The 23,797-nt window shown below is 36.2% G+C and overlaps 1 protein-coding gene across 5 annotated transcripts in view; it reads left to right on the top strand.

Moving 5' to 3' along the window:
* ARHGAP24 (Rho GTPase activating protein 24) overlaps nt 1–23,797 on the top strand; it is a 516,018-nt gene that overhangs the window by 215,551 nt on the left and 276,670 nt on the right. For all 5 annotated transcript variants that reach the window (XM_082632355.1, XM_082632357.1, XM_082632359.1 and 2 more), the window contains one exon: nt 9,446–9,533. In XM_082632355.1, the coding sequence (XP_082488481.1) occupies nt 9,446–9,533 (88 nt within the window). The remainder of the gene's footprint in view (nt 1–9,445; nt 9,534–23,797) is intronic.

Below are 23,797 nucleotides of genomic sequence, written 5' to 3'. Positions count from 1 at the left end.
TTCCCATAATAAACATTGTATAGCTATCACTGTTTTTGCTCTTTATATTTCTTTCATAATGATACATAAATTCAAAAACATGTTTTTGTTTTTTTTTCTATTCTCTTCTCCTCCCATAGACTTTGCTTCAAACTTTTGGCATTTATCACCCCCTGAGCAGCTGACATTTATTTTTCTAATTGAGAAATAGTAATAAATGTGGTAAAATAGCATATACTGTTAGAAATGAAATAAAAGGTCAAGGTCCTAGTAACCAGTTGAGAGGGGTTAGCTGTTGAACTCAGTCATTTCTGAATAAGGACTCTTACTTAACGTTGCCACAGATATTCTGTTCTGGAATCCCAGGACATGAAGTGACACTGGTTTAATCAGTTCCTCCTACTGAGGGCAGAGGGTTGAATGAGGAGGGATTTTCTTTAACTACCACCTATTTGAATGTCTTGCACACTGTGGATTCTCCCCTCAAATCACTGGCTAGTTAAAATTTAGGCACCACTTACCCGCACTTGAGAATTAGCAGTGGACTCCTTTCAAAATGTCAGCTGTTTATAAACTCCTCCCTAGGGGTCATTAGAAAGCTTGTTTCAAATTCTTTATATGTATTTGTTTCCTTTGGCTGCTGTAACAAATTACCACAAACTTGTTGGCTTAAAACAACAGAAATTTATTCTCTCACAGTTCTGGAGTCCAGAAAGTCCAAACTCAAGGTGTAGGCAGGGCCAAACTCCCTTCAGAGGCTTTAAGATGGAACTTTCCAGCTTCTGGTGACAGCATTTCTTGGTTTGCGACTGTGTCATTCCAATCTCTGCCTCCCTTTTCTCATCACCCTCTCCTCTGTGTGTGCAAAAGATCTCCCTGTGTCGAGCTCTTGTAAAGGCACTTGGCATTGTACTTAAGGTCCACACAGATAATTCAGGATAATTCTCTGTTAGGATCCTTAACTTAATCATATCTGCAGAGACCGTTTTCCCAATAGAATAACATTCCCAGGTTCCAGGGATTAAGACCTGATATCTTCTAGTGGCCAATATTCAGATTATTGTACTATATTTAGATATGTTCTAGAACTATCTTCCACAGTCCTTACCGCAAGGCAGTATAACTTTGAGACTCCAAAATGCTTCTATTCAACCCTGCCTTCTACTGTCATTTTTCTTTGCATTAAAAATATGTTTGGGGCTTCCCTGGTGGTGCAGTGGTTGAGAGTCCACCTGCCGATGCAGGGGACACGGGTTCGTGCTCTGGTCCGGGAAGATCCCACATGCCGCGGAGCGGCTGGGCCCGTGAGCCATGGCCACTGAGCCTGCGGGTCCGGAGCCTGTGCTCCGCAACGGGAGAGGCCACAACAGTGAGAGGCCCGCGTACCACAAAAAAGGAAAAGAAAAAAAAAGTGTATATTTTTCCTTAGTACACAGTAATACATGCTCATTATTTTAACTTTTTTAAAAAACAAAAACTTAGCAAAATAAAAATTATTTATGACCTGGCTATCCGAAGATAATCTATACTAACATTCCATTTTTTCTAAACATTTTGGCATTCTCAACACATAGTACATACTAAATATATGTTTGATGAATAAACAGGTAAGTGAATGAATGAATAAATCATGCTACAGCTTTCTATCATATAAAAAATACTAGCTGAGGAAGTGGAGCTTGGATTTACAGAAGGTCAAATTGCATCTCTGCACTTCATCAGCTGCATGCTACTCAACTTATTTATGCTTCAACCTTCCTTCTGTAAAGTGGACAGTGGTAATTGTACCTCCACACATGGTATTCTAGAAGATTAAAACGTACATCAGAGTGCTGGCACACAGTAAGTCTCAGCAGATGGTTAGCTGTAATGATTCAAGATGGAAAAGGGGGATTTCACTCTGAAGGGAAGAATTTGGATTAGAAATTGTTGGGGGATAGAGTTTGTGTCAACAGGTGGATTTTTTTTTCTTCCAATTACAACCTTTCAAAAATGGCATGGGGCACCTTAAGAAAGGTTGTGAGATAGATGTTGTGGGAAAATTCTGGGTGCCTGTGGTATCGCAAAGGGATTCATGTATTAGATAAGTGTGAAAAAAGTAATTTCTAAGGTCTCTACCAACTTTGAGAGTGTAATTATAGAATTTTGGTTTTAGAATAATGTCTTCCTTTTTCCACATTTTCAATCTGTTTTTTCCCCTGTAGCCAAGGAATTTCTCCATTATCCAATTAATTAAAAACATGTAGCTAGGATGATAATGTCTGTGTTTCCAGGGAGAATGTTCACTTAGAAGGACCCCATCAGAGAAGAAATTCAAGAACTTCCTCTGTTCTGTCCAGAGGGGGAGTTCACATGGGGCAAGGGATCCTTGTGTCTGAAAAGAAAGATTTAAAAGCTTTTAAATAAATTACATCAAAACACAGCACATATTTTTTTTCTGTCACAATTATTGCTATCCTGTTAGCTCCTAGGATCTGAACATATGTAATAATGTTATGCAAATGCTGTTTTAAAATTAGAGTGAACCCAGAATGACAATGCTTCTCAAGTTCTTAATATGCAGTTTAGAATGTAAAGCATCAAGATGAGACATCAATATAGAGAATTTATTTCTATTTATTCAGTACTTATAAAACAATTATGCTATTATGTTTATCATTGTTAATTTGAATAATAGTTTGGAAACATTACATGTATTACTTGCTCTGATGTGTTTCATTAGCTAAAAAAATAGTACATTTTACAGAGTGCACACTTCATTAATATTATGCCACTTTTTCTATAACTCATAACACTGCTTAGGTCAGTGTTCCCCAAGCAGTTTGCACTGCAGAATTATTTTGGTAGATCCTAAATATGAACCAATTTGCAAGTCTCCCCTTCTCGTATCTCCCTAGAAGCACCCCAGAAATCAGTATAACTATTTTGGGGGCTAAGAAGAAACTCGATAACTATTTATAAACATTCTTCAAACTGCTTTAAGTAATGGTAATTGATTAGAAATAAGAACATGAATTGAGTTAATAATTAATATAAATAAGTATTTGGAATCTACTGTGCCAGTCTCTTTGCTAAGTGCTTCCTGAGCTTTATTTCCCTCATGTATAAAATGAGAGACATGACACAGAGTCATAAGACAAATTAATGATACTGTATAAGTAGAATACACATTTGCTTAGCAAAGTAATATATGGTCAAGAAATGTTAGCAATCATCATTATCAATATCATTTTGCTTTGCTGTTTGTTATTATGATTGCTAATTAGAGGTTTATTTGTTTTATTCTAGTCTTACGGACATGATAGTAAAAACTGACTTCAAATTTTCTAATTAGTTTACTTCCCTGTTGACTCAACTAGATGATAATACTAACAGATGTATTTTTAACCTTTACTAGAATCATCCCATTATTTGGGGATTAGCAAAATATGGACCCAAAATATCTTGCAGACTTCTGGGATATAAGAAAGACTTTTTAAAATATTAAAAGCAACTAAAAATACTATGTACCCAGCATTTTTCTACAAATTACACATATATTAGTTCACAGTTATGAAGTAAATTCTATTTTTATCCCATTTTAAGGATGAACATGAAGAATAGAAAGGAAAAATATCTTGCCTGAAGTCACTTGGTTAATCGGTGGGAGAGTGGATATCTGAACCTAGGCAGTTTGACTCCAGAATAAATTTACTTAACCACAGACTTCATTGTCATTTATAGATTGGGATATGGCTGGAGCACTAGTGGATACAATTTTATGTCCTTTATAAGCATACAGCGTCCTGTTTCCTTTTCATAACAGGGGCTTATCTGTAATAGGTTGGGTTTTTTGTTTGTTTGTTTTCAGTTTTCTGCCTACCCTGAGTGATTCTCAGATCCAGGAGTACAAGGACATTATTGGACTTTCTAACCATTACATTCTCTGTGCCTAAGACAGGGCCTGGCACATGCTAGGTGTTACTTAATAACTATTTGTTGAATGAATTAATGAAGTTACTTGCTACAAAGAAGAAAATCACACCGATCTACGCTATTAAAACCTAATCTATTTTACTCTACTAAATATTGTTGAGTAATATTTATTTCACCTTGATATCATTTTCAAACCTCTGTCTAGTCACATTAAAAATACACATATATTATCAAGCTGAGACTTTGCCTTGTTCCTTGTGATGCTCATGATCATTGTTCATGTTGGAAAAAAAATCTCATTATTGTGCTTATGAAACTAACAAAGCTACTGCATATGCATACATTTTTCCAATCCAAATCCCAGAGAATAAGATCACCATGCTTACTTTCAACAGCATCTAGTCTTACCCCAATATCTTGTGGTTTTGGCTCAATGATCTGATATTAACTAGAGATGAGCTGCTTTTCTAATAGCAATTTTAGCTGAAAGCAAAATACTAGTATGGTTCTGAACTATGTTTCTTTTGTCAACTCTTAGTTGTCAACTATAAAAGACTTTAGCATATTATTCCATTTTGAAGTTTTAAAGATGCTTTATAAAAGGGATATTCCCTATAGGGGAGAAAAATAAGTGTAATTCCATTCTGAATATGCTGATTAACTATTGTCATATAATTATTGCCATAGGTAGTGAACTCCTGTCAAAAAGAGTACATCCCCTTTCTTGTACTTGAGCCTCTTCTCTCTGATCATCCAAAATTTGCAGTGAGGTATATTGAACATCATGGGTTAATATGCCCTTTCTTAAAAAACTCAAGAATATTTGCACCCTGGATATTTTGCCACTAACGATCCCCAGCAAGAAATTGATGGCTCTACCTCAAAAGGTGTAATGAGTGTGTGGTAAAGAAATTATTTACAATTTGTTGGAAAGGTTACTGGAAACCAAAAGGATAGTGAAAAAGCTCTGGGCCTAAAAACAGGGAGGAACCCATTACCACTCTGGTCTACTGGAACCTGCAGAAGCCTGAAGGTCTAGGAGTTGTGGACTAAGATAGTCAATGCAACTAGGGTCAAATTGCTGCCTAGCATGGAGGGAGAGTTATCTTGGCTTGACACTGGTGGCTTTCTGACTTCCTGCTGTGGCCTCGAAACCAACCTGAAGCCAGAGGTCAAGAGAGCCTGGTTTATGCAATTTGTAGAGATTAGTCTCCTAGGGTACAGAATAGAGTGATCGGTGGATAGAAGATCTGGAGGGCAAATAGGGAATACCCAGCATAGCTACTAATAGAAAATTAAAGAATTGAGTTTGGGCTCAAGAGCATGGGCCTCATGGAGCTTGAATCTTCCTAATTTCCCATTTCTAACAAGAGGCATCACCTTTCTTTCAGATATACAGAAGAGAAAAACTGAAGTCATCTTGACTCTTCCTTCTTCATTCCCTGAGTTAAAGATATGACCAGTTTCTTTCATATTTCCTCAAAATAGATCTTTAATGCAAATTTATGCCATTTCTACTGCTGACACTTTTATGTCTTGACTTTGCTCTCTTATGTCACATTAATTGCTTTGTGGTAACAAACTTCTAAGAGGTGGTATTTTTAAATCTCCTGCTTTGCTCAAGAACCTACTCTGGTTCTCAGCTGTCATGGACAAGTGCAACGTCCTCTGCCTAGGGTTCGACTTCCCATAGCATGTCCTCAACATCACCAAGAAGCCTTACTTCCTAATTATTCCTCCACATGAATCTTCTCCTTAGTCTAACGTGCTCTGCACATATGGTTCTAATTACTGTTTTGCTGATACTATGTCCTCCATTTGGGAAGATTATCCCTAGCTCACTAAATCTTAAAACCTTAACCTCCTTTAAAAAACATTTCCTTCATATTATCTTTCTAACTAATCAGACTGCCCTTATGGCACCCTCTTCTTAAACTTTTATTATATATATATATATATATATATATATATATTTTTTTTTTTTTTCAACATACTTTGACACTCACTTTTTCAATAGTTATATACTGTTTCAATAGTTATATACTTCTATTGAGAGTAGAGTTTATTTCTTTCAAATACCTCACATCACCTGAGATAGTTCTAGAAATATTATCTGACATATGGTAGTGTCTCAATACATTATGTTTTAATAAGATGAGGAACTTGAATTATATTTGTTTATTAGTTGTTTGTTTGGTTAGTTAGTTTAGGGCAGCTCTGGAAGAATTAACCAAACCCACACAAACAGTGCATACTTTTTGACTACTAATTTCTCTTGTAGGTATTTGTCCTAAAGAATAAGTTAAGGAGAAGCTCAAAGGTTTAACTTCATGGATGTTCATGGAAATGTTATATGTAATAACAGTTACAAAAAATCATAAACACTTTACAATAATAAAGGATGTGATAGTATGCATCTTCGAGCAAGTAATGTACTATGCTATTCAGCTTTTTAAAATGATGTAGATTATTAAATTGACATAATAACAATATATGACTTAAGTTTTGAAGCAGATGATAAATATTTTGACTACCATTTTTGTAAAAATTTCTGTATATATTAATACACACATATACATAAATACATACCAATATGGATAGTTGTATATGGTGTTAATATTGGTTATCTATAGTGGTGGGTAAATTATAGATTTTTGTTTGTTTGTTTATGTGCATTTTCTGACAATATATACACTGCAAAATACTTAGAAGATAAATATCACAATTAACACCCTTCTCTTGGTTATAGATATTAACTGCTTTGTTTCTATACAAGGTGATCAAGTTAGTTGTTTCAATTAAATGACTTTATTTTACTTACTGAATGACTTAATGAACTAACCACAGAAAAGTTTTGGCAATTGCAGTATACCCTGCCCTAAACTTTGCCTACTGATAAATAAACTATTATTTTTACATCACAATTTGTTTGGAAAACTGTCAAAATATAAATATAATGTCAAATTTGAAAATGAAAATGAAAATTTCAGCCAGAAGTAGCTATTTCTCATCTACAAAAAGACAACAAAGGATAGCATTACTCTGTCTTTTAATTATCAAGTGACGTTGATTGGGATTTCATAGAGGAGAATAGTTTATGTAGAAGAGTGGCTTGAATTCAACTTATAGGACATATGTTCAGTTTAAGATCCTAAATAGAGCCTGAAGACAGAATTAAATATGTCATACGTGTATGCATACAAACATACATGCATGCAGAAATGAATGTTGTGTCTATCTAGAAGGTTAGGTGGTATGTTCTAAAACTGAGCTAAATCACACATTTAATTATTTCACAAAAGCATTTCAGGAAGTAAGGTAAACTAGTAATTGAAACAACTGATTTTATTACTCTATATAAACCTCTCTATAAATGGTCTTAATTATAATGAATATTTTCAAAGACTTAGTAATCTTTTAAATTATTTTAAAAAATACCAGTAAGTAGAATGGAATCCATAGGCAAGAGGACACTAGATATGATGAGAAGTAGGAAATTTTACTTCCTGGAGGAGTAAAACAAAGGCAGTACCTCCAACACCTCGGTGCAGACAGATGGGGAGGTACCCTTCTAACCTCTAATTCCTTAGGTTTTAGCTAGGGAGTGCTCTGCTTTATCACTCTAAGCCCAGAAGGAGGGACAAATATAACGAGGATAATATTCTCTGCCAAGCCAGGCAGAATGGAAGTTGTGTAAAATATTATTTGAGCTAAATATTGCTTCAAGTTGAGAAAACGGACAATATAATATAGTGGACAAGAGTACAGGCTTTTGAATCCAGTGTGCTTGGTTTTGAATACTGGGTTTACTGTACTAACAGTATGCATTCACTTCAGCAATACCTTTTTTTTAAACATTAACCTTATGCCATGTGAAGTGCTAGGCTTTGGCGGTAGCTTAGGGTAAAAAACACGCATTATATTTGCTCTTTTATAGTTTAATGATAGAGATAAACATTAATTATGAAATCTTACAAATAACATAATTGCATACACTGGTTAATCAGTCTAAGGAAAATTCAGGAAGCTATGCAAGTATATTTTAGATGTAGTCAATCTGAAAAATTGGTATAAAACAACCAGAGAAAGAATGTAGTTCTAAGGTAAATGAGAGCATGATGCCATTTATAAGACAATTGACTAGATCATAGAAAGCATTGAAAGTGTAAGAGTGGAAAAATTAGTTTAGAGGTGTAGGTGGAGCCAGACCTCCCAGAGCTTTATTCTAAGACAAAAGAAAGCCATTGGAGATTTTTAAGCAGGAAAGTTGCAAGATCTAATTTCTGTTTCTAAAGATCACTCTGACCACCTTAAGGAAAAAGAATGGATTAAAAGATGTTCCAGTATTGAGGGGAATTTAATCAATGGGTATTTGAAACATTCCAGATAAGGAGACAACAGTCTCTTGGACTAGGGCGTGGTGGTGGTAAAGATACAGTAGAATAGAGATAATGACTGCTAGGTTTCTGGCTTTTGCAACTGATTGCAAGATGGTGCTGAGTTAGGGAACACATAAATAGGACCAGAATTAATTGCATTTTAATTTGACTAAGTTTAGTTTAAGATGCTTTTGAGAGTCCTGGGTTTGAACTATTAATCTGATATTCTTTGCCTTATGGTTTAATAAAATCACAGTCATGGATGAGATAGCTTGGAGAAAGAAGGTATAAAGTCAGAAGAGAAGGAAACATTGAATAAATCTCTGAAAAACTCCAATATTTAAAGGTCAATTAGAGCCAGCAAATGTGACTCAGCCAACAGAAAAGTAAGAGGAAAACCTGGAAAACACTGAGACACCAAGGAAAGAAGTCACTTCAAGAAAGGGTAGTTAATAGTGCTGGATGCTCCTGAGAAGCCAATTTCATTGAGGACTGAAAATTTTCAAGCAAACAGCTTGTGAGAGTCATGTAATTGGAATTATGAGTGCACAAACCAAGCTGCAGTGGATGTATATGAGGAAATAGATTCAGTGTAGACAACTCTTTGCTAGGGAAGGAAAAAAAATGAAACGAGAACTGGAGTGGGAGGTGGAGTCAAAGTAACTTTTTAAATAGGATCGAGTTTTAAATATGTCTCTGTGCTGATGATAATGATGCACTAAAGAGAAGAAAATCCAACAGAAAAGAGAGAGGATAATCAAGAGAAGACTATGGCAGCATTGGCTAAGTTATTGAATGTCTCTGCCTTGGTTTTCACAGCTATAAAATGGGGAAAAATAATACCTGCCTTATAATATTATTCTAACAGTAATATTATATTGGTTGAATGCTCAGTAAAAATTTTCAGCACACAGAATACATTTAATAAATTGGTGCTTAAAATGAACTCAGCATCTAACAGTGTTTTGTATATATTAGGTGCTCAACAAATATTTGTTAAATGTTGAATGAATATGATGCTGTTACATGATTTTGGACTAGATGGGAATATAAATGAGTCTGATGCATATTACTGTATCCTGGGTTACAGATGCACCTTGGATATTCACTGATGATGATGATATTCAATATTTGCCATCTGATAATGATGTTTGGGGCATTTGTGTTCACAGGGTACTATTTTTCTGCCTGGAAATAAAGTCCTTGAACATCCCTGCAATGAAGAGAGCCCAGGAAAATTCCTTTTTGAAGTAGTTCCAGGTAAGATATTTTTCTGGTTTGATTCAACTATTGCCATTCCATGTTGGTAAAGGTGAAGACAGGTCAGACAGCCTTTATTTTTCTTGAGTCATGGCTAAGAACATTAATTTGATGAGGCAAGGGTCAACATTGGTTAGTATTTACACAGATAATGATTCCAGGTTTGTACACTGGTACAAATGAACACATGTACACACATACATGTGGCCACATGACTATTGGATTTCCATTTGTCCATGAGACTCCAGAGCCGACCAGAAGTCATGACACAGCACTTGTTAGGGACTATTGGAGACAAAGGTGATTTTACAGTGCTCTTATGGTATGAAATTTGACCAGGTGTTCCATGTAGAATGCCTTGTCCAGCTGATTCACTGTCATATTTTCTTACAAAACTGCATCTTTAAGGAGCCTTTGCTATGAAAACAAAACAAAACAAAACAAAAACGCTCCTTCGATGACTGACCAAGGATTGCAGTTCTGTACCTCATCTTCATTCACAACCAACCACTTCCACATGTTTGGATGGTAGCATTGAGGATGTCTCTGCCAAGTCATCAGATCATGCAGTTACATTTCTTCAACATCTGTTCTTTTTTTTTTTAGTCATCTGCATCCACCCCTCTCACAATACCTGATCTCCACTTAAGTCTTTGACTCACCCAGCAACACTCTTTTCAAGGCTGTGATCTACTTCTTTGATCAGTTCATTAGCCCTTCTTTAACACTTGGTGTAAGAAAAAGGGAGTTAAGAATGTGGTTTTCATAGCTTTGGCTCTGACTGACCCAGTTAATGTGATATTAACATTGACATAATCACAGCCTAGGGTGAGTGTGAATTTATTTGGGTGACTAATATGTAATGCATATCAATAATGCCAGTACAAAGGCAGTCAATAAAACATTTTCCCCAGATTTATAAATGCTAAGAATCTAAAATGTGAAAGCATATTTTTTCCCTTCAATGAAAACAGCTGTAGCTCTGGGTTCATCTGGCTCACAATGGAATCCATGACTAAATGTTAATTAATGCAGCTGAAGTGCAGAAAGCTTAGTCGGATGCATTGTGTTGTTTCCCCCCAGGGATAACATATTGTAGGAAACCTGAATCCTGTTTGTTCTATTAAAATCTTTTTATACTTACTTCTTAGTGGAATACCCTATATGGAACCAAATTCCAGATGTTGCAAAGTCTTTGAAGTATCAGTAGAGGAAATTTCTTTCACTGTTTATTCTCAGACATTAGGCCTGTGGGCTTTGAAATGAGCATGGTATTAAACTGACAGCTTTGATTCTGTATCTTCAATAACACTAAAGGTCTACTTTCCCATGCAGTCTACTAAATGTGTAGAGATTTCACTTTTGGGGGAAGATGTTCTGATATACTGTAGGTAGATATTGTCAAGACTGTTCTCAGAAGAGCTGTGTCTTCAAGCCCATGAAATCACAAAACCTCCCCTCCAAGGTTTCAGTTCTTGGGTATGTGTTTTGAGTGAAATGCATATGATATAATGGCTTTTAATGAGCAAAGCTTAAGGGGTTTATGACTGTGTGCTGTAGAATCTGAAGATTGTCATTCCAAAAATAATTTCTTTTTTCTCAAGGAAGTTCAGGTTGGCTGCAGTAATTATGAAAATAAACATATCAATACTAAGCCCATAGCTCATTTGAAAAGATGCTTTCTGAGTCATTAATACAATATGTAGTACCTTCTAAATTAGGTTTTATAATTCTGAATCATCTTATGGAGTGACAAGAGAACTGTGCCAAATGCTTCTTTAAAGAGAGAATTGGAAAAACACAATGACTGCATTGAGAATGCAGTGTTTGAGCCATGAATCTTGGTCATTGGGGTTTTTGGTGTGTCCCTAACATTAGGATGGAATTTCCAGGCAAATGTTTCTGTATTTGTATGAGGATGTGAGGATTGGTATCACATGATTTTAACCAATTTTTGCAAAATCAAGATTACTTAGGGCTTTTTGCACCAGAAACTCTGGTCGGAAAGGCTGGGGCAAGGCATCTGCATGTGGCACCCTGTGAGCAAGTGAAGCTAAACTAAGTACAAAGGAAAATAGGACTTTTCATTCCTGGCCCTGCTTCACCTGTATACATGGGTGAACCCGTGTTATGCAGCAGAACTAGAAAGAAACACTCATCCTTCCAGAAGCACCAGCCATGTGACTGACAGTGTCTTGGTGCTCTGACCTGGTGTCAGGCCTTAGCCTCTGAAGTGGGAGAGCCAAGTTCAGGACACTGGACCACCAGAGGCATCCCGGCCCCATGTAACATCAATCAGAGAGACATCTCACAGAGATCACCATCTCAACGCTAAGACCCAGCTCCACCCAACGGCCAGCAAGTTCCAGTGCTGGATGCCCCATGCCAAATGACTAGCAAGACAGGACCACAACCCCACCCATTAGCAGAGAGCCTGCCTAAAATCATAATAAGTTCACAGACACCCCAACACACACCATCCGAGGCAGCCCTGCCCAGCATAAAGACAAGATCCAGCCCCACCCACCAGAACACAGGCACCAGTCCCCTCCACCAGGAAGCCTACACAAGCAACTGAAAGAACCTCACCCACTGGGGGCAAACACCAAACAATGGGAACTACAAACCTGCAGCCTGCGAAAAGGAGACCCCAAACACAGTAAGTTGAACAAAATGAGAAGACAGAGAAATATTCAGCAGATGAAGGAGCAAGGAAAAAACCCACCAGACCTAACAAATGAAGAGGAAGTAGGCAGCCTACCTGAAAAAGAATTCAGAGTAATGATAGTAAAGATGATCCAAAATCTTGGAAACAGAATGGAGAAAATACAAGAAATCTTTAACAAGGACCTAGAAGAACTAAAGAGCAAACAAAAAATGATGAACAACACAATAAATGAAATTAAAAATTCTCTGGAAGGAATCAATAGTAGAATAATTGAGGCAGAAAAACGGATAAGTGACCTGGAAGATAAAACAGTGGAAATAACTACTGCAGAGCAGAATAAAGAAAAAAGAATGAAAAGAAATGAGGAATGTCTCAGAGACTTCTGGAAGAACATTAAATGCACCAACATTCGAATTATAGGGGTCCCAGAAGAAGAAGAGAAAAATAAGGTGTCTGAGAAAATATTTGAAGAGATTATAGTTCAAAACTTCCCTAACATGGAAAAGGAAATAAATAGTCAACCAAGGCCAGGGCATGCAGAGAGTCCCATACAGGTTAAATCCAAGGAGATGCAAACTAGCAAACTATTAATCAAACTATGAAAAATTAAACACAAAGAAAAAATATTAAAAACATCAAGGGAAAAGCGACAAATAACATACAAGGGAATCCCCAGAAGGTTAACAGCTGATCATTCAGCAGAAACTCTGCAAGACAGAAGGGAGTGGCAGGACATATTTAAAGTGATGAAAGGGAAAAACCTGCAACCAAGATTACTCTACCCAGCAAGGATCTCATTCAGATTCGATGGAGAAATTAAAAACCTTACAGACAAGCAAAAGCTAAGAGAATTCAGCACCACCAAACCAGCTTTAAAACAAATGCTAAAGGAACTTCTCTAGGCAGGAAAAACAAGAGAAGGAAAAGACCTATAAAAACAAACCCAAAACAATTAGAAAATGGGAATAAGAACATACATATTGATAATTACCTTAAATATAAATGGATTAAAAGCTCCAACCAAAAGACATAGACTGGCTGAATGGATACAAAAACAAGACCCATATATATGCTGTCAACAATGACCAGCTTCAGAACTGGGGACACATACAGACTGAAAGTTAGGGGACCGAAAAAGAGATTCCATGCAAATGGAAATCAAAAGAAAGCTGGAGTAGCCATTCTCATATCAGAAAAAAATAGACTTTAAAATAAAGGCTATTACAAGATACAAAGAAGAACACTATATAATGATCAAGGGATCAATCCAAAAAGAAGATATAACAACTGTAAATATTTATGCACCCAACATAGGAGCACCTCAATACATAATGCAAATGCTAACATCCATAAAAGGGGAAATAGGCAGTAACACAATCATAGTAGGGGACTTTAACACCCCACTTTCACCAATGGACAGATCATCCAAAATGAAAATAAATAAGGAATCACAAGCTTTAAATGACACATTAGACAAGATGGACTTAATTGATATTTATAGGACATTCCATCCAAAAACAACAGAATATACTTTCTTCTCAAGTGCTCATGCAACATTCCCCAGGATAGATCATATCTTGGGTCACAAACCCAGCCTTGGTAAATTTAAGAAAATTGAAACCATATCAAGTATCTTTTCTGACCACAACACGATGAGACAAGATACCAATTACAGGAAAAAAAACTGTAAAAAATACAAACACATGGAGGTTAAACCATACACTACTATATAACAAGAGATCACTGAAGAAATCAAAGAGGAAATCAAAAAATGCCTAGAAAATCATGACAATGATAACACGATGACTCAAAACCTATGGGATGCAGCAAAAGCAGTTCTAAGAGGGAAGTTTATAGCAATACAATCCTACCTTAAGAAACAAGAAACACCTCAAATAAACAACCTAACCTTACACCTAAAACAATTAGAGAAAGGAGAACAAAAAAATCCAAAGATAGCAAAAGGAAAGGAAACATAAAGATCAGAACAGAAATAAATGAAAAAGAAATGAAGGAAACAATAGCAAAGATCAATAAAACTAAAAGCTGGTTCTTTGAGAAGATAAACAAAATTGATTAACCATTAGCCAGACTCATCAAGAAAAAAAGGGAGAAGACTCAAATCAACAGAATTAGAAATGAAAGTGGAGAAGTAACAACTGACACTGCAGAAATACAAAGGATCATGAGAGATTACTACAAGCAACTATATGCCAATAAAATGGACAACGTGGAAGAAATGGACAAATTCTTAGTAAAGTACAACTTTCCAAGATGGAACCAGGAAGAAATAGAAAATATAAAAAACCAATCATAAGCACTGAAATTAAAACTGTGATTAAATATCTTCCAACAAACAAAAGCCCAGGACCAGAAGGCTTCACAGGCGAATTATATCACACATTTAGAGAAGAGCTAACACCTATCCTTCTCAAACTCATCCAAAATATAGCAGAGGGAGGAACACTCCCAAACTCATTCTACAAGGCCACCATCACCCTGATACCAAAACCAGAAAAGATGTCACAAAAAAGGAAAACTACAGGCCAATATAACTCATGAACATAGATGCAAAAATCCTCAACAAAATACTAGCAAACAGAATCCAACAGCACATTAAAAGGATCATACACCATGATCAAGTGGGGTTTATCCCAGAAATGCAAGGATTCTTCAATATATGCAAATCAATCAAAGCGATACACCATATTAACACACTGAAGGAGAAAAACCATATGATCATCTCAATAGATAGAGAAAAAGCTTTTGACAAAATTCAGCACCCATTTATGATAAAAACCTTCCAGAAAGTAGGCATAGAGGGAACCTACCTCAACATAATAAAGGACATATATGACAAACCCACAGCCAACATTGTTCTCGGTGGTGAAAAAATGAAACTATTTCCTCTCAGATCAGAAACAAGACAAAGTTGCACACTCTCACAGCTATTATTCAACATAGTTTTTGAAGTTTTAGCCACAGCAATCAGAGAAGAAAAAGAAATAAAAGGGTCCAAATCGGAAAACAAGACGTAAAACTTTCACTGTTTGCAGATGACATGATACTATACATAGAGAATCCTAAAGTTGCTACCAGAAAACTACTAGAGCTAATCAATGAATTTGGTAAAGTAGCAGGATACAAAATTAATGCACAGAAATCTCTTGCATTCCTATAAACTAACAATGGAAAATCAGAAAGACAAATTAAGGAAACACTCCCTTTTACCACTGCAACGAAAAGAATAAAATACCTAGGAATAAACCTACTTAAGGAGACCAAAGACCTGTTTGCAGAAAAATATAAGACACCGATGAAAGAAATTAAAGATGACACAAACAGATGGAGAGATATACCATGTTCTTGGATTGGAAGAATCAACATTGTGAAAGTGACTATACTACCTAAAGCAATTACAGATTCAACACAATCCCTATCAAACTACCAATGTCATTTTTTCACAGAACTAGAACAAAAAATTTCACATTTTCTATGGAAACACAAAATACCCCGAATAGCCAAAGCAATCTTGAGAAAGAAAAACGGAGCTTGGGGGGAATCAGGCTCCCTGACTTCAGACTATACTACAAAGCTACAGTAATCAAGACAGTATAGTACTGTCACAGAAATAGAAATACATCAGTGGAACTGGATAGAAAGCCCAGAGATAAACCCACGCACATATGGTCACCTCATCTTTGATAAAGGAGGCAAGAATATACAATGGAGTAAAGACAGCCTCTTCAATAACTGGTGCTGGGAAAACTGGACAGCTACATGTAAAAGAATGATATCAGAACACTCCCTAACACCATACACAAAAATAAATTCAAAATGGATTTAAGACCTAAATGTAAGACCAGACACTATAAAACTCTTAGAGGAAAACATTGGCAAAACACTCTATGACATAAATGACAGCCAGACACTTTCTGAACCATTTCCTAGAGAAATGGAAATAAAAACAAAAATAAACAAATTGGACCCAATGAAACTTAAAATCTTTTGCATAGCAAAGGAAACCATAAACAAGAAAAAAAGACAACCCTGAGAATGGGAGAAAATATTTGCAAACAAAGCAGCTGACAAAAAATTAATCTAAAAATATAGAAGTAGCACATGCAACTCAATATCAAAAAAAAAAAAAACCCCCAAAACAGCCAAATCCAAAAATGGGCAGAAGACCTAAATAGACATTTCTCCAAAGAAGATATACAAATTACCAACAAACACATGAAAGGATGCTCAACATCACTAATCATTAGAGAAATGCAAATCAAAATTTCAATGAGATATCATCTCACACCACTCAGAATGGCCATCATCAAAAAATCTAGATACCATAAATGCTGGAGAGGGTGTGGAGAAAAGGGGACCCTCTTGCACTGTTGGTGGGAATGTAAATTGATACAGCCACTATGGAAAACAGTATGGAGGTTCCTTAAAAAACTAAAAATAGAACTATCGTACAACCCAGCAATCCTACTACTGGGCTCGTGCCCTGAATAAACCATAATTCAAAAAGAGTCGTGTCCCACAATGTTCATTGCAGCGCTATTTGCAATAGCCAGGACATGGAAGCAGCCTACATGTCCATCGACAGATGAATGGATAAAGGAGATGTGGCATATATATATACAATGAAATATTACTCAGCAAGAAAAAGAAATGAAATTGAGGTGTTTGTAGTGAGGTGGATGGACCTAGAGTCTGTCATACAGAGTGAAGTAAGTCAGAAAGAGAAAAACAAATACTGTATGCTAACACATATAAATGGAATCTTAAAAAAAAAAATGCTTCTGATGAACCTAGGGGCAGGACAGGAATAAAGGCACAGATGTAGAGAATGCACTTGAGGACATCAGTAAGGGGAAGGGGAAGCTGGGACGAAGTGAGAGAGTAGTGCTGTCCTATATACACTACCAAATGTAAAATAGCTAGTGGGAAGCAGTTCCTTCTCACAGGAGGATCAGCTCAGTGCGTTTTAACCACCTAGAGGGGTGAGATAGGCAGGGTGGGAGGGAGACGCAAAAGGGAGGGGGTATGTGGATATATGTATACATATAGCTGATTCACTTTGTTATATAGCAGAAATCAACACAACGTCGTAAAGCAATTATACTCCTATAAAGATGTTAAAAAAAAGATTACTTAGAGATAGCATGACACTTGATTTATCTTTGCAAATGAGAATGACAAGATAATATTTTCTAATTATTCCAATTGTGTGATAGTTTGACATAGAGAATCTGGAAAGTCCAAGAGTGTTTTCACTTGTCAGAAAATGCAGGAAACAGGAAGGATTGGAGAAATGTGGTCAATGCCTTGTATAGAACCTTCTGCAGGACTGCCTGTCTGCAGATCCTTGTAACACATACTTATTTTACACTAACTTTCTCTGTGGAATTCTGTCGATCACAACTTCTGAAATCCCATCCTGCAGATGATACTTACATATCCAACATGATTCTGTCTTTATGGACAAATACCTCAAGCCCAACTACCAAAGGTATAACCAATGAAAAATGATGAATAGGATTAAATTCTTTAATCATATGTGCCTATAATGATTTCTAGCAAAAATGGCAAATACCTTCAGAAAGCTCTTTGCCAAATGTCCTAGCAGTATATACATACCCACACATTTGTGTATGAGTGTGTAGACTTGTGTGTGTGTATATATATATATAACAAAATATATAATGTATATTTATATACACATTATATGTATATATCTTTAGCACCTATATATCTTTATAATTTTTCCATGTATGCTACTTTGTTTTGTTCCATTTTTGGTTTTGCTTTAGTCTGAAATGTTCTATGAAATTAAGTAATAATCATGTGTAAATTTGAAAGAAAACTCAAGATTTTCCAATAGAATTGAGGGTTTCAGGTCTTTGTATAGCACTTAATTACATTGGTTTTTGTATAACATTTCTCTGCAGATTTTAGCCTTTTGTAAAAATCTATCTGAAACAAATTACCATAATTTAGGGTTAATTTCTTATAGAGTACTATCCCATGAAAGGAATTGTCTCTCTGAATAATGTCATGATTTATAGCATTTCACTCCAATTTTTTCCTATTTATCTGCTTGTTATTCAAAAAGGAGATGTGATCTAAATTGGCAAATTTGCAGACTTTGCTGTCAGACATGCCAAATTTTAGACTGGAGTGAGCTTTTATGGCCAAGTACTAAGCTTTGGGGAAATGTGGTTGAGGGAGAAATGTTGGCAGACCTTTAATGCATAGTCTTCGAAGAGGGAAAATGCAGTCGGTTTCTTTGCTTCTCAAAATGTTTTCTGTGCATGTTTCCCTTGTGATGTTAAAACAAAATAGAGTAATTAATGGAATGCTGATGTCTTAGCTTTCTCAGAAGAATAACCTGCCAGAGGGAGAAGAAGTAGTGATTCAGAGACAGAGACAGGTAAAAAGAGATGAGGATGTATGCACTTCATATAGTTAGGAACAACATCTATCTTCTCATTACTATATCCATAACACCTAAGTACAATATAATGCAAGGTGCCGAGTACTTATTGAAATGTATATATTTACCAGGTTTATGGAGGAAAGTCAACCATGTGAAATGGGTTTATTGTTGGCAGTAACTACTCCCGACTTGGCTATGTTGAAGGCTTATTCCCTCCTGTGTAGGATCTTTCCGCCTCATGGTACAGCAAAGACCTTTCTGCTGCTTTAGTGGTTCAAGTGGAGGGAAACTCCTCACATCCTCTTTCTTACTCCTCTGCCTTCCTCTCTGGTAATGATACCAAGAGAAAGATGGAAGGAGGTAGAGATCTTCCTGCAGAGAAGCTTCCACTGGGGTGTAGCACCTTAACACTGACTGGCTATTACACACCCCTTCAAATGCTGACTCTCTCATGAGGTGTCTTTGAAGATTTTATAATGTCCCTAGAATTGGAAATGCATGTCATGTGATAGGAGTCTCTACCTTGGGCACGGTTAAGGTAGATGGGCTACCAACAAAATGGCTCAGAGGCCAGCTGCTTGCTTTGTGCTTATTCAGCTATGTGGAAACTCATGGACCCTGGTCTGCCAAGTAGGGGATATACAGGCTGTTTCATTGTCACTGCCCCCCTCAACTCTGCCATCTTGCCCCCTTCTCCATGAAGCATGAGCTTCACACCCAGCAGTTCAGTGGTTTACACATCATGTGAGTCTGCAACTTGGAGAAGGGCTAGGTGACAGCTCTAGCTTCAGAATTGATGAGCAGCTCTCTTGTGCTCCCCTGACTTGTTCTGATGGTTCAGAGAATTTTCTTCTTTCTCCTCAAAAAATAGTGTTCATCTTAAAACTGTTATATCCAAGTGGCACTTCCTCTTTTCTAGTCTTCCTCTTGTAATAGCCAGGGGCAGAGGGATGACATTTGGGTTCCTTCTCTGAAATGTGTATTCTCCATAAGCTCTATAGGGAAGTGGCCAGGCACAACCTTCTTTTTTTTTTTTTTTTTTTAACTTAGGGTGTGAGTAACTTCTCTCTTCAGATTCAGATCCTAACAATTTCAGGATAATGGAAAAATGACTTTTTGTCTATATCTATAATCTTAGATTGGAGTCCAGGGAAACACACTCTGATGGAGAGTTATGTTAGAACATTTACTGGGGAGTGCTCTCTGGAGATACTTCATCTCTAAGGAATTGAGGAAAGCAGGATCAGGCAGAAGGAGAAGCTGGTTCAAAACACCATTTCAGTTAATATCTCAGCTGATGCTATGGGAAGCTCTGGAGCTTGGATGCTTCCTAGAGTTGCTCTAACCTGAGGGACCAAGCCTTTGTTTCGTGGCATCAGCTAGTCTAGTCATTGACTGGGGGGAGGTGAGACAAGTAAACTCATGTGAAGCAGCTCCAGGTTGCAATGGAGAACGGTTTCCATGAGGGCCTCTATGAGCCATCAGCCAATATACTGGCCTCTGGAATTTAGACAGAGCATCACAGTATCCATTAGAGTATTTATAGCTTTATCTGTATCTAGCTTTCTGTATTACAGACAATGTTTCAGACTTTTTCAATGTATCACTTAATTTAATCCTTACCACATTATTATTTAATCCTCACCTCTATTACTATATCCATTTCCAGATAAAGAAACTGAGGCACAGAAAAGTAGTTTGATCAAGGTCAAACAGCTAACACTAGCTAGTAAATGCATGTGTAAATATAAATATATATATTACTTATCACTGACTTTATATATGTATGTATTCTGGCTTAAAATATGAGATATCAGAGTATTAGAGGATGGAGCCTAGTTTTTGAAATATGAACTTGTGAACAGTTTTTATTAGTAGTAATTGAAGTGGATAGACTTGTATCTCTTCTTAGCTCATCCATTAAGGATGACACTTTGGGCACTTGAAGTGAGAATAGGCATTTTCATTTACATGCAGTTATTTATATGTGTAAGCCTATCATAAAGATATGCACTGGCTAAAGATGTTCACTTAAGAGTTATAAGGCCACAACTATACTGTCATGAAAAGGTGGGGAGAAAACCACACTTGTCTGCAGTGGACTTTCTTATATGTGAATAGCTATGTGAAAGGAAGAATCTGCACCTGTAATCTTTTCTTATAGAAAATTATTACACGCTGGAGTTCAGTTCTCTTCATGGCAGAACTCACACTGCTGAAATTGGCCTCACTTCTTCACTAACTTCCTCTGCACACTAGCCAAGTTATCACCACTGTCTAGCCACCAACAAGCACACCTCATACTGTTCCTTTATTGGGAATCAGTCCAGTGACCTGCACAGGTATTATTCAAGCAGAGACCCATTATGAGTTTTAAGGGCAATTACCAATATCTCAGACTCCCAAAGCCCCATCTCAGCCCAGTGTCCCAAATCAATAATAACTAGAAAGTGGAGGTTTTCTTTTTCTCTTCCTTCCCCCAGAAACAGAATAGAAGAGGTGAGCACAGGGGAAAAAAAGGGGATGAGAGATGAAGAGGCAGCTATGGTAACAAATAAAAAAAAGAGAAAATTTGAAAGGTAATTTAAAGTGATTTTCATCTGCCTGGAAATGAAAGTAAACCCTTCAACAAAGGAGAAGATGTCATTTATCCCAACTTTAGCCAGGAATATACTAATTATTAATAATATCCTTAGACAATTACATATGTAAATTTTAATAAAAAATGTTTCCATTCTAACTATTTTCCAGAAGAATTTTCAGGGGTGATTGAAAAGTTAGAAAACATGGGTGCCGAGAGAATCCAATAAATGCATTATGGATCTTTTTGCTAAAAAAAAAAAAAAAAAAAAAAAAAAAGCATTTACCTACCAAAATTGCAGACACTTATGGGGGCTTCAGAGATTCCCTGAAACCCAACTGTGGACTCCAGCTTTAGAACTGTAATTTAACTTTAGGGACAAGAGACATTATTAGTCTCTATCTTTCTATCTCCATCTCTATATTTAGCTATTCATCTCTGTGTTCCTGCACATCATCTATTTCATCTATATACATATGTGCATAAACATGACAATTTTTTTTTATTATCTGTAACTATGTGGTACTAGTAATCAGTTTTTGAATTTTACTGCCCTGATTCAGTTGTGTTTTTCCCCCCCACTGGTTCTATGATTATGTAACTCTACAGACCTATTTTATGCACTTACAAAAAACTTTCTGGAGATCATTTCATGGCTCTGGAGGCTACAAAATTTTTAATTTACCAAAACTTGAACCTACTCAGATGGTCAGTGCAGCTGTGCTATATGAGGCCATCTGAGAGATATTCATGGTGTCTCTGAGAAGGAAAGGCATGTAGCCAGTTTTTGAGTTTTTGAGATAATTATGTGACATCAGCAATGAAAGTTTATCATCCAAGTTTGCAACTCCTTCTAGGGTGATCAAATAATGTTATTGGATAAATTAATTTGCTGTCATTTAAATTTGTTATCTACTTTATAGGAAAATTTGGGGATATTTTAATAGTGTTTTAGCATAGAAGTTGGTAATTTTCTTGATCACTGGTTAAATATGTTGCTAGGGCATTTAATTTTACAACACACTCTTTATCTTAATTTTTCCCTTTTGTGTTAGTACTGTAAGTTGAAAGCCATGTATTTATATTTGTTACCCAAAGGCAAATAGGACAATCTCTTTTTTTGTCTGCCTATGTCTGTAGGCAGCCCTGAAGCTTGTATTTTTTTTTTCTTTGCTTAGTTAATGTGTGCAAACCATTTAGAGAATGTGAGTAGGAATTGTTATGGTATGAAAACATAATTCTGTATACACAAGTAGTTCTGAACATGACTTAAATAAATGCATTGAAAATCAGCATGCTTTAGCTACTTGTATTCTTCTATATAAAAAAAAGTATTTGAGATGTTTGCTTCAAAATTCCCTTCCTACTTAAAATGCCTTAAAATATACATTTAAAAGAGGCTATTAAAATGTCACAAAGAGCATTTAAAAATGTTTGTAATCTCTTAAAATTCCGACTACTGCCATGTCAACCAAAAGGCATTTGGAGCATTTATATACCAATCATAAGATCCCAATTTTGATAAGTGTCCATATGAGAAGGGCTCTCTTACAGTATTTGTAGACATGTTGACCTACTCGTATTCATTTCTATCATTCATTCTATATCCTAGATCAGGGGTCAGAAAACATTTTCCAGAAAGAACAAGAGGGCAAATACTGTAGGCTTTGCTGGCCATAAAGTATCTGCTACAACTGCTGAACTCTGCTGTCGTAGCATAAAACAAGTGGGTATGGCTGTGTTCCAATAAAACTTTATTAATGAATACCAAAATCTGGGTATTATATTATTTTCAAATATCAAGAAATATTATTCTTCTTTTGATTTTTTTCCAATCACTTAAAAATGTAAAAAATAGATAGTAAGCCAGATTTGGCCCATGTGCCATAGCTAGCCAATGCTTGTGCTAGATTAAAAAAAAGCAAACCTATGAAAAGGAGTCTGAAGATACTATTATAAATCACTAATCCCCACTGGTGCCACCAGAGACAAAATTAGAATTCTGAGACAGAGTGTCTCCCCAGACCATGACATTACCCACTGCCTCAACATCATGATTCAGTACCTGTTTGCCAACATTTTTATTTAGAAGCTCCATCTCTGAATAATATCTCTTTTTTTCCCCCAGTCATGATGAATCTAAAATGTTTTAGTGACCAAACCGAAACCATCACTTTAAATTTTGTCTTAGCTCATTTAGAACTCTAGAATCTGACCAGAGCTGAAATCTGTGATGTGACTTTTAAAGCAATGAATACCATTAATAGGAGATTGGGTGTGCCTAGCATGAGAAACATTTCCCATACTTTGTTCAGTCCACACAAGTTCAGGGAGATATTCATAAGTATTCTGAGATGGAAGCATCCCTTGCAAGATCAAGTAAGCTTGAAGTTTCTTCTGAACTCTCCTTTTTACAATGTACATTAGCGTCTTAAAGCTCTAAGTATCTCACACCAAATGTCAATACTTTGTTTGCTCGTAAAACTAAAAAACTTATTTTCTCAGAGGAGTAGTTTATTCCCCCCACCACTCATTTATGAACATATCTCTACTCCTAACCCACCAGTTTTCCTTTA

Source organism: Mesoplodon mirus (assembly GCF_964341445.2).
Source record: "Mesoplodon mirus genome assembly, chromosome: 2".
In the NCBI taxonomy this organism is placed as follows: Eukaryota; Metazoa; Chordata; class Mammalia; order Artiodactyla; family Ziphiidae; genus Mesoplodon; species Mesoplodon mirus.
This window is presented reverse-complemented; position numbering and strand designations above follow the sequence as displayed.